The sequence below is a fragment of the Haliotis asinina genome, chromosome 5, assembly GCF_037392515.1.
Source record: "Haliotis asinina isolate JCU_RB_2024 chromosome 5, JCU_Hal_asi_v2, whole genome shotgun sequence".
Classification (NCBI taxonomy): domain Eukaryota; kingdom Metazoa; phylum Mollusca; class Gastropoda; order Lepetellida; family Haliotidae; genus Haliotis; species Haliotis asinina.
The window spans coordinates 58,945,104-58,958,013 of NC_090284.1; the positions used below are offsets into that span (position 1 = coordinate 58,945,104).

At 38.5% G+C, this 12,910-nt stretch overlaps 1 protein-coding gene across 7 annotated transcripts in view; it reads right to left on the reverse strand.

Moving 5' to 3' along the window:
* Positions 1-7,221: 7,221 nt before the first annotated feature.
* LOC137284939 (ponticulin-like protein H) overlaps positions 7,222-12,910 on the reverse strand; it is a 28,513-nt gene continuing 22,824 nt past the window's right edge. For 3 of the 7 annotated variants that reach the window (XM_067817014.1, XM_067817015.1, XM_067817016.1), the window contains exons 4-6: positions 12,602-12,811; positions 10,253-10,352; positions 7,222-8,794 (exon numbers count right to left, since the gene is read on the reverse strand). In XM_067817014.1, coding sequence (XP_067673115.1) covers positions 8,734-8,794; positions 10,253-10,352; positions 12,602-12,811 — 371 coding nt within the window. In that variant the 3' untranslated portion in view covers positions 7,222-8,733. The remainder of the gene's footprint in view (positions 8,795-10,252; positions 10,353-12,601; positions 12,812-12,910) is intronic. The other 4 variants (XM_067817017.1, XM_067817018.1, XM_067817019.1 and 1 more) reach the window with 2 other exon arrangements.

A 12,910-nucleotide genomic window follows, 5' to 3' on the forward strand; every position in this document is an offset into this window, starting at 1 on the left:
TTTAATACATACATACACATTTATTCAGTAATTCGGCGTCATAGCCTAGAATACATTTATATTTGACAGAACACATGTCACGTGGTAAACAATACAGCAATATTTCTATTTCCATTGATGCCTCAATATAAACACATTTTTAAGAAAAGTAGAGAGAGCTCGTAAAGTATCCTCATTATTTGTGTTTAATGTATTATGCAAGAGTTTCACTGAATAGTGCTTTACATTGGACAGGCTTGGGAGATATTTTAATCTCAGATCATGATACTTTTCACAAATAAACAGAACGTGAAATTCGTCCTCCATAACGCTGAGATCACACTGTAAACAGAGTGATTTGTATACCTGCTCATTTTTGTTTCTACGTATGTTGTTAATATTAAAATCACGGAGAGATATTCTAAATTTACATAAGGCTCTTAGCAAAGACCTATCAGAGAGACACATTAAATATTTTTCAGGCTGCAGCAAAGACTTAATGCTACTATATTACTTAAATAGTGTGAAGATGATATAAAACTATGTCAATTTTGGTAATCAATATCTTTCAACCGTTGTTTGAATATATTTGTAAACATAATAGAATCACCCACATCTTGTGATAACCAAACGTGTGTAAAGCCTGTGTAAAACACTAAATTTCTGAGATTTGACACCCAGTTTTGCTTTCCCGCATCATCTAATCTTTTCAACATTAAATAGCATTGGTGTGGATATCTAGTACAATTCATATGGAGCATTTTTATCCAGTATCTTATAACCCTTGTCTGTGTTAAAACATACATCGTGTGTCGCCCTGTTTCACCAAGTATAGCCTTATTTGATGCGAATTTGCCAACATGTAAGAAACGTTTTAAATACTGGGTGTGAACTTTTTCTATAACTTCAAAGTATCTTGTCCCCCATATTTCAGACCCATACAGTAAAATTGGTGAAACTTTGCTATCAAATATTTTACAAGCCGCAGAAAAGGATATGCAAGTGTTTTTGTTGAAACAATGTGTACAGAGGTATCATTACACGTGATGCTTGAGCTGCTAACGTTTGACACGCTTTTGCCCAATTTAACATTCATGACAACAGAATAGCTAGATACTTATAATATGGTGTAATTTTTAGAGTTATGTTGTTTAGAACCCAGCTTTCACGTTTAGCAACGATACCTCCATTTCTGAATACAATAACATTAGTTTTATCTAAATTGACTTGGAACCCCCATTTTTCACAGAAAGATTGGAGCACATTCAATTGCTTTTGCAACCCCGAAACAGTGTAAGAGAACATTGTAGCATCATCTGCAGACAAAAGTAGCAGTATATCATAAATATTTTGTGTGACAAATATACCATGATCACATTTATCATACATTTCAGTTACAAGCTCATTTATGAAAAAGGTGAAAAGTATAGGACTGAGAACACATCCTTGTCAAACACCTGCTGAAGTAATAAAGTCACTGGTTCTTTTTGAGTTTGATCTCACACATGACTTAACTGATGAATACATATTCTTAAGTAAATGAAACATTTTCCCATGGCAACCCTTTAGTGCTAATTTAAATAATAACTTGTTTCAGTCTACATAGTCAAAGGCTTTCTTGAAGTCAATGAATACACAATAAAACCTACCACGTGGTTTACACATATATTTAGAAATCAATGCTTGTAAAGTGAATATATTGTCAGTGGTAGAGTAACTAGACCTAAAGCCAGCTTGGGCTTCGGATATTAAATCGTTCAGTTCAATCCAAGTCCTCAAACGTTTTTCTAAGACAGTTGTAAATATTTTCCCTATAACGTTCAATATGGAAATCCCCCTGTAATTGTTTGGGTTTGTCTTATCTCCTGACTTATGAAGTGGAACAATCATACCTATATTCCAAGCTGAAGGAAAGTTTCCAGATTCAAAACAATTATTAAACAAAGCATAAAGATAGTATAAGAGTAAGTCATCGGAACACTTCAGGAATTCCGGTGGTATTCCATCTTCACCTGCGGCTTTTCCACTCTTAAGGTAATTTATAGCGTCATCTATTTCTGCTATAGTAATTTCCCCTGAAAGAAGCTCTTCAGTTACAGGAAAATCTGAACAAGTATCTCATGTGTGAGAATTAATAAAGTCTTTCACTGTCTTATCAAAATCCGATTCGGTAACTGTGACTGGGTTAAGAAGATTTTAAAGTAAGACAACCAAGTTTGCGGAGAAATTGAAGAATCATTTATATTAGAATTACCAGAAAGGGCACGTTTAACAGTTTGCCAAAAACATTTACAGTCTCCAAGTAGTGCCTGACATGAAATATGCTCCGCTATTTTCTGGTCGTATAATATCTTTTTGGAACTACAACAATGTTTGATTTCAGCCTTAGCCTTTAAATACTGACGTAAATTATTTTCGCACTGATATCTTCTGTATCTGTTTAATAACCTGTATTTTTCTGACTTTAGTCGACGACAATCTTTGTCGAACCAAGATGGTTGTTTTGGGCATGGTTGGTGATATTCTTGCTTGGATTCGCTTCCCCATTCTTCAGATCCACAGAAAATGAAGATGTCCGATAATTTCTGCACAGCTCGATCGGTATCATATTCAATTAATGACATAAAAGCACTTAACATAGATGAAACTGTGTCGCTATGCAACAAGTCTCTGAAGCGTGTTGTTTGTTCTTTGAGTAATTTATACTTTGGTACATCATATAACGCACATGGAACATCAGCCTGTAGTTGCGTTCTCTTGGGTAATATGTTGCTAAGTCGACACACAATGGGAAGATGGTCTGACTCGGTTCGGGACATCACGTCCATTGAAACTACACATGGAAACTACACAAAGAAGTTGACACAAGGAAGTAGTCTATTACGCTGGCTCCTGACGGAGATATATACGTAGACATTCCATCGATATCGTTTTCCTTTCGACCATTAACAATATGAATACATATCTTTTTACAGAGCTCTAAAAGTTGTCTTCCGTAATTATTTACCACAGGATCAGATGATTTACGTGTAGGTGAAAACGTATCTACAACATATTGATCATATATTGGCAGGAAGTCTGTATCATCATCGATGATATAATCCCCCTCAGCTGACGTCCGAGCATTAAAGTCTCCGCATAATATCAATTTACAGTTGTCACCAAAGTCATGGAAAAAATGAAACAATTGATTTTCAAGGGAGCTAATTCCACTGTCATCAGAATGATTAACAGTTTCTTTTGCTTTTTATTTTCTGAAATAATTCATTGTACTGTGTAAATTTTTTTATTGCATTATATTATAGTTAATGGAGAGGCACTTACATAAGCCTTTTACCAATCCATATTCATGTTATTTATGTTCATGAATAAAAATATGTTTACAAAAAAAACCCAACACATTTTTCTATACATTTAACTGGAGAGAAGCAGACGGCTTTTTAGCAGCTTTTAAGCGCTTGGTATTAATTAACTACAGTTTTTTTAAAATAAAATGGTGTTTCGTTTATGGCTAACCAAAAGTCCTTCATATGCAGTGATAAGAAGAGTACCAAAAACTTGAGTTTAGTGGTCCTTTAAGGCACTGCACTTGGTAAATTTAACCTGATTTCATTTGGCCAGGACATTTAATTGAATAATATTTCATTGTTTCGGGAATTTTTCCGTCACAAAGCGGAGGAGGCCACTGTATCAGTGACGCAGTTGCAAGCTATGGAATCCTAGCAGGGGCATTGTGGCATTGTCGCATTATCGCCCTCAGAAAACCAGCACAAAGTGTCAAAATTAACTTAAGCGCGACAATGCGGCAATGACCCTTTTAAGATTCCACAGTAAGCGTTTACGCCACAGTGTCCAAGACGATGTCTTGTGATTATGACATTTTCGAGTTTCATACGTCGACGAATTAATCATTTTGACATGCTGAGTACATATGTCGATAAGTAGTCATATCATTTCACAGTTATTGCCAGAATCGCGAAATCTGAATCCTACAGAAACGTAGGAGGGCCACGATGATTATTTGTAGTCTTATTAACTCTTACTTAATATATCCTACGTAGGACGAACTATCTCCTACGTAGGACTAACTATCTCCTACGTAGGACTAACTATCTCCTACGTAGGAAATACTTAGTCTATCTCCTACGCAGGAGTTAATGTATCCCTTTTAAGATTCGGATTGTGAAGTGTGGTAATTAAGGTGATAAATTTTTGGTTATTCAGGAACTTACATAGTAGAAATGCAAGTCAGTAAATTGTATTGTGTGTTACGTTAGGGTGACGTGGGCCTTGATCTAATTGCAGTTATGGAGTACTCACTCACTCACACACAGACACAGTTGGTTGAGGTAGGGTAAGGTACTGATGAAATTCCGGTTATAATACATCCTCCGCATGTTTTTGCTTTTCTTCAGATGGGGCTAGGTTGGATTTGGATACAATACTCGTTTGCCGTCTGTTTTCTCGTGATTGTTTACAAGATGACTTGTCTGGGGTAGAGAAGTGTTGATTGCGGCGTAAAACAATACGAAATTCAAAAAGGCAATAGATCTTCACTATAGTTGTTTGTATAAGAATAAGGGAAGACAAGTCTCATGTGCAACGACCTCTGAAATATCCAACACAAAAGAAAAGTGCAAAGAAGTGCAACATATAGCAATGAACTAAATGCACCGCGTAACAGTAGAGAAAACTGAACGCAAGGCAGTGAACTACAACCGTCGACCCAACACATGACAGTAATGGGCAACAGTTAGTTGTAAACGAAACACATGATAGCAGACTCGGTGGTAAATGTAACACATGATAGCAGACTTGGTGATAAATGTAACACATGATAGCAGACTTGGTGGTAAATGTAACACATGATAGCAGACTTGGTGGTAAATGTAACACATGATGGCAGACTTGGTGGTAAATGTAACACATGATGGCAGACTTGGTGGTAAATGTAACACATGATGGCAGACTTGGTGGTAAATGTAACACATGATGGCAGACTTGGTGGTAAATGTAACACATGATGGCAGACTTGGTGGTAAATGTAACACATGATAGCAGACTTGGTGGTAAATGTAACACATGATAGCAGACTTGGTGGTAAATGTAACACATGATAGCAGACTTGGTGGTAAATGTAACACATGATGGCAGACTTGGTGGTAAATGTAACACATGATAGCAGACTTGGTGGTAAATGTAACACATGATAGCAGACTTGGTGGTAAATGTAACACATGATGGCAGACTTGGTGGTAAATGTAACACATGATGGCAGACTTGGTGGTAAATGTAACACATGATGGCAGACTTGGTGGTAAATGTAACACATGATAGCAGACTTGGTGGTAAATGTAACACATGATGGCAGACTTGGTGGTAAATGTAACACATGATGGCAGACTTGGTGGTAAATGTAACACATGATGGCAGACTTGGTGGTAAATGTAACACATGATAGCAGACTTGGTGGTAAATGTAACACATGATGGCAGACTTGGTGGTAAATGTAACACATGATAGCAGACTTGGTGGTAAATGTAGCACATGATAGCAGACTTGGTGGTAAATGTAACACATGATAGCAGACTTGGTGGTAAATGTAACACATGATGGCAGACTTGGTGGTAAATGTAACACATGATGGCAGACTTGGTGGTAAATGTAACACATGATAGCAGACTTGGTGGTAAATGTAACACATGATGGCAGACTTGGTGGTAAATGTAACACATGATGGCAGACTTGGTGGTAAATGTAACACATGATAGCAGACTTGGTGGTAAATGTAACACATGATGGCAGACTTGGTGGTAAATGTAACACATGATAGCAGACTTGGTGGTAAATGTAACACATGACTGTTTAGACTCTAAAAGTAAATGAAACACTATGACTGTAGTCTCTCACAGTGACCGAAACAGTGAAACAGGAGATTGTTTGTGTCTCTGGGGATTTAACTCGATCATTTCTGATTAATGCATATTAATATATATCCACCATCTCCTACAAGAGACACTAAGTCCTATTAAACAGATTATTAAGTCCTACGTAGGAGATAACGAGACTATTTTTTTTTCACCGTGGCCCTACAAGGCTTCCGTACGTAGAGTCCCGATTTCGTCACTTTAGGATTTTGTAAGCCTGCTATCTCATTTTGATGGAGCCCGACATGTGCTGGAACCAACACAACATCACAAGTAATTTAATATACTTTCAGTTAAGAAATGTATCCACCATCCACGGTGTCATGTCTTGAACTACTGCTGCCATGAAGTCAGTAAATAGACCTGCCTCATGAAATGATCGAGGATGGGAACACATAGGATTTATCTCCCTTTCACTGCTTTTCTCGGTTTTGCAGTTCAGACAAGATATGGCTGAAAGAAAAACTGTTGCAGCTGGCCAGATGAAACATATACTCTTCCAAAAAGGAGGGGAACTGTACTTTCAACGTACGATTGTCGAAATTGGGAGATATATGGGATTGAATCAATACTGATACAATAATAATGGATGTTTTGAGAATGCATCACCATCACATGGCTTTCATTCAAATCAAAGCTGTTCGTTCAGTTATCCCCTTGTTAGGTGACTGGAGTATGACATGGATATTTCAGGTTTACAAGTGTGTAATGTGACCCTGAAAACCCTGACCGTGCACAGATGTAAGGAAGTTAACGGTAAAATGGTCTACAGTGATTTATCGACTTGCCTGAAAAAGTCGTAATGACACCCCATGCACATGTAGGAGGCTCCCATGTTGTGCACGTGCTTCCCATGCATTGTGTTTGCGTGTGGTGATAACGTGAAATGATGCTGCATACACAAGATGAAAGTCATTGTAACGTTCCTCAATGGGTTTTCTTGCTACCAGACTTCAAAGTTCTGGTTCCCCTACGTTTTTGAAGAGTGTGTTATAGAAGTGAGTGAGTGAGTTTAGTTTTACGCTGCACTCAACAATATTCCAGCTATATGGCGGCGGTCTGTAAATAATCGAGCCTGGACTAGACAATCCAGTGATCAACAGCATGAGCATCGTTCTGCGCAATTGGCAACCGATGACATGTGTCAACCAAGTCAGCGAGTCTGACCACCCGATCCCGTTAGTCGCCTTTTATGGCAATCATGGGTTGCTGAAGGCCTATTCTACCCCGGGACTTCACGGATCTATTATAGATAGATGGATGAATGGATATATGGAATGATGGATGGAATGACAGAGAGACAGGCAGAGATAGGTAGATTGAATTTCTGTTTATTTAGATACACGTAAATGTATACCAGAGAAATGTATGCCTGTAAACAAGTTTCATATATGTATATATATAATGGCTTGTCATGCAATTGTCACTTCACTAAAACAGACCAATAGGTAATTCACCTGCATCCCACTGTCACATTACTCAGCTGAATGCCATTGTCACATCACTCAGCTGAATCCCACTACCACGTCACTCAGCAAAATCCGATTGTCACATCATTGAGTTGAATACCATTTTCACATCACACATTTGAATCCTCTTGTCACATCATTCAGTTAAATCCGATTGTCGTGTCACTCAGCTGAATCCGAATGTCACATCGCTCATTTGATTCTCATTGTCACATCATTCAGCTGAATCCATTGTCACATCACTCTTTCGTCTAATTTGATGTTATTCGGCTAAAGCGGCCCTATAACCAAACGGCACCACTTTTGCTTTACTAAAACCGCGCCAAATTGGCAAAAACTACCCCAATTCAAAACGGCCCCGATGTTGCTCAGTGAAAACAGCCAGAGATTGCTTTAAGTGACCCTGTACAATTGATAAAAAAGTCAAATATATTTGAACATTTATATCGACCTGTAACATATATTAACAACAGAAAAAAGCCTAAACAATACACCCCTTGCTGCACACATTATCCGCAGTACCATTAACGTGCTGGACCATGTATTTGTTTTCAACTTTTGTGAAATCTGAAGTTACATAATGGATAGTAAATAGAACAACAACACAGACACTTACAATTGTTCTAGCATGATAGCAACAAAGGAACAGTTCTTAGATCTGTTGATTAAAGTCAGCAGGTGATGAGCCCATGGGCTTGGCTGCATTAATCAAATGTTGACCTAACGACTGGTCTCCATCCTTGTAACCTCTCCAGGCCTCAAAGATGTGCTCCTTTGCAACTGTTGCAGAGTTGCGCAGGTAGGTTCGAAGTCGGCCTTCCTGACTCATCCGAACTCGCAAGGGCAACAGACTGGCTTTTCTGTGCAATTCGGGGATAAGTCCATTATGCCAAGGGGCTGGTCGCCGTTTCGTCTTCGGGGCCGTTTTGCCATGTGGTCGTTTCAGCTATAAGCCCATCTGATAAGCAATGATATAACCTTGGATCTTTGTCGGCGCCGATTGCTAAGATATGCAAGGGTTTTATGAAAAGTAACTTTCAGCATCTGATGGAAAGGATTGTTCCGTTGGAGGTAAACAGTGCTCGGTCAGAATTACTCACTGACTGTGACTCACTCACTCACTCACTCATTCACCTACTCACTCACTCTCTCAGTGACTCACTCACTCACCCACCTACTCATTCGCTGGCTCAATCACTCACTCACTCACAAAATAGATATTGTCGGGTTTTGAGGGCTAGCATGATGACATGACGACGTAAATCCGTCAGAATGGATGAGACTTCAAAACGCCGATATCTCTTGGTATTGCTTGGTAATGCTTGATATTAGTCTTATCGATTTCTTAAAGACCTCTGTCAAGTCCTGCCCGTGTAGGTGGTCCAGTTCTGTTTTTCGTCGTCTCTCTTTCTGCCTTTCCTGTTTCAGGAAAATACAACACATTTACAGTAAACTTACGTTGTCAATATATCTGCTTGAAGTGGGACGAACATAGAATGTTAGACGTTTTGGAGTTTTCGACAAACTTAGGAGCCACGATGTGGTGCAAACAAACCTCGAAATATAATCCAGGTTCGAACCACAATTATATGCCTCTCTACTTACTCATTAGGGTACTTGGACGTCCGTGCGTTCTCTTTTCTGTGCTCTTCAATGATTACGGTTAGGGTAGAATTAGTAACCTGCCAGTCAGGCTCACCAACAGGAGTCCCAAGTTCAATTTTCAGTATCAATACAAAAAAGTACCCGTCTGCATAATACCAAAAGAAACCTTTGGTCTTTCTCTTAAACATTTTCAACAGATTAACTAAACTGACATACACACCTGTTTGGGAATGATTAAGAAGTGTTTTGATATATATGTCAGGTGCGATAAGTTGTGTTGTACTTTTAACTTACAAGATAAACTGGTGTTTATGCAAATACAGCTGTAATTTATTGTAATAAGAGTGGTAATCACGACAATCATGACATATTTGAATCGCAAGTGTTTGAGTCGATAGAGATTGTTAATGGTATAGCTGGTGCAAGCACAATTCAAAAGCCAAGATTATCAGAAGAACGAGCCATTGTAATTTCGCTGATGTGGTCTCCGACAAGCAGCTGCGCATTCTACATCTGCAAAACTCGATGCTGACACTGACATCATCAGCATCGTGTACTACATCACCAGGAACGAAGTAATACCCTTCCTTTAGCCAGTACACCCCTGTTGACCAGATCACTGTCATTATGCAATATACTAGTCAGTTTACTAAACAAGTAGCAGCTATACTCCCACACGTGTTTAGGCGTTAACCTACAGCTTTACTATTTATCTTCACTTTGTTCTCCTCCTATCAACCTTAGGCACTAATTTCGCATTCCCAGTAATATTACACTATTTTAATAGCTGTTAGTAATTTAATATCTATTTTTAAGTTTAGACTCTAAATGCAATATATTATCGACTAGACGTTGTACCCGATTTTATGCCTATATTTTACTATGTCTTTTGTGATGCAAAACTTGTGACACTTTAATAAACAATTGGCTTCTTCTTCTGTAGACCATGGGGCTTTTGTTCATCCGTCATCATCGACTGAATCGTCTCGGCTGGGCGAGGAACATGAGATGCGGGTAAATGGATACTGTGGAGGGTATTTTTGCCACCAGTTACACAATGTTCGAATAGTGACTTACAAGTCACAATCAAAACATCTTTTCAAAATATTAAGTTGACTTTTCAAAAAAAGAATGCCAGGGGTGTACGTTTTTGTTCGTCACTTTTAAATAAATCTTATTTTCATGCGTTTGCCGCAAAATGCTCTGTCGGTTCGGATGCGTTTGACGCCACATAATATATGGACTTGAGAAAATAGACAAGTTGTAGCTCACCTGAAAAAAATTATGATCATCAGCAGGACGACGCAGACGCCGAAGAAGGCACAAGCGGAGACAGCACTTGCTATCTTACCCTTTTGGTTAAGGTCACGATCTGGAGAAAACGAAGACAGTAAACATCCTTGTAAACCAAACGTCAGTGTTCTGTAATCTGATTGGTTGAAAAACATGACGTAAAGTCCGAATGACGTCACAAATGAGCCGCTCCAGATGCTACCATGGGAACCAGCTGAAACGGTCAGCTGATGACACTTCACTGCTGTATCCGTACTCGATGTAAACGAGTGCAGACAGTAAAACCCTTTGGTTTACTTTTGTGTTTACAATGTCGATAAACATCATGTGTTGGCCAATTTCCGGGTGTTATTGAGTATTTGAAGCCGTCGGTTCCAAATGCATTCCCGTGCTTCAAATACTCAATAACACCCGGAAATTGGCCAACACATGATGTTTATCTCCTAAATGAAACCCCCTCAGTGTTTCTTGTCGAAACTGTCACAGACTTTTAGGAGAAAGATTATCACTGAGTGTTTGAGTGAGTTCCGTTGTACGCTGCAATCAGCGATATTCCACCTGCATGGCGGCGGTCTGTAAATGACCAGAAATAAAGTGTGCACCAGGCAATCCAGTATTAAACAGATGCCTGGTTACCCAATGACGGGGTAGAAACATTAACAAGTGTAAAGTGTAGGCACTATGGAACATCACATCCAGAAACATTGACAATATAATTTGTTCACTGGTCCTATTGGTTGATGTACCCCCGGTTTTCGGGCTCAGGGAACATAAACAACCATCAAAGGTGCATCAACCCATGTTCCCATTGTGACCAGTGAACAACGTGTGTATCTTACCGAACACCTCAATGTTAATTTTTAATTGTTTGAGCAATGGGTACAAAACCTTTTGCAGCCATTGCTAGAATTTTCAGACAAGAAAAACAGATTAGAGTTATCCCCCTTCAATCGATTTGCATTCACAAAACGTCGGTAATTTCCGTACATCATACGTGATTCAAAGTTATTCGAGATACAGAATTACCACCATGGTGTACCAAATCAGGTCGGCATTCCCAGAGGGCTACAAAAAATGTTACTCGCGTTTAAGCGTGATACACTGAAAATAACAGAAGACCGCCCAGCCAATCAGAGAACGAAATTTATATGTTACGTGCGATAAGTTGTGCACACTAACACTGGGGCACCCCAGGGCTGTGTCATCTCACCCTTGCTTTCCATTCTCTATATTAATGACTGTGTAGGCCGTAACCCTGATTGTCTGACTGTCAAATTTGCTGATGACGCCGCTTTGGTTGGCCTGATTAGACAGACAGAAGCCCACTACAGAAAAGACGTTGATAACTTTGTTAAGTGGTGTGACGATAATTACCTTCAGTTAAGTGTTTCGAAAACAAAAGAACTCATCATTGATTTTAGAAGCAAGAAAACTGATATTACTCCTGTTGCAATTAAAAATGAAAATGTTGAAATTGTTAAACAGTACACATACCTTGGTACTCTAATTGACGACAAACTACAGTGGAGCCAAAACACTGCTTTCATTTTCGAGAAGTGCCAACAAAGATTACATTTTATGCGCAAATTAAGATCTTTTAATGTTAGCCAAAAAGTAATGTTGTTGTTTTATCGTTGTTTTGTTGAGAGTACTTTAACCTTTTCAATTCAGGGTTGGTACGATTCTCTTAACCTCAAAAGCAAATCTCCTCTAAACAAAATTGTTCTTATGGCAACCAAGATTTCTGGAATTTCCTCTTTAATGACCGTGCTGTTAATCTCGCTGAGAGAATTTTATCAGATTCAAGTCACATTTTATTCCAAGAATACAATCTTTACCAAATGCCCCGTTTTAAAACTAAGAGAGTTAAAAATTCTTTTATATTCCATCAAGTATCCCGCCTTTTAATTGACTGTTGACTGTCTGTCTTTGTTGTCGTTTTATGTATATTAATCTGTATGCAGTCATTTATGTTTTAACAATCACATATGTGTTCACTTTCAAATGTACAACGAATTCCCCTCGGGGTACTAAAGTTTTGTCATTGTCATCATTGTCATTGTCATCGTCACTGTCAAGTTGTGTTGTACTGTTTAAACATCACGTACAGAAACATTGGTAATTGCTCCTTCACTTTTCAGCAGGTCAAACTTTGACAAATACATATGTATGGTCCACAAGCCAATACATTCAATCAAACATTCACGCACTAATCACATATCGCAATATTTATGTATTTCTAACAATATGGATGGCACCAACCTGAGCCAGCGTTTAATCCCTTAATTACCTTCTATCCAACATGTACATGCAGTTCATTTAACTCACCAACTTGGTTGAGTGTTGCCCTCAAGGTTGACACAAGGGTTGTTGTTGCAGGGGTTGTAGTTGTAGTAGTTGCTGTAGAAGTAGTAGTAGTAGGTGTAAGAGTAGTAGTAGTAGTAGGTGTAAGAGTAGTAGTAGTAGTAGTAGGTGGTGGTGGTGGTGTAAAAGTGGTAGTTGTAGTAGTTGTAGTTGAAGGAGTAGTAATTGAGGTTTCTAAAAAAGAATAATGGACACAAAATGAGAACATAAACTTGCAAAAAAATGTATACTCCAAAACGTAGACTTATACTTATTATGTGAATTGTGGTCTCC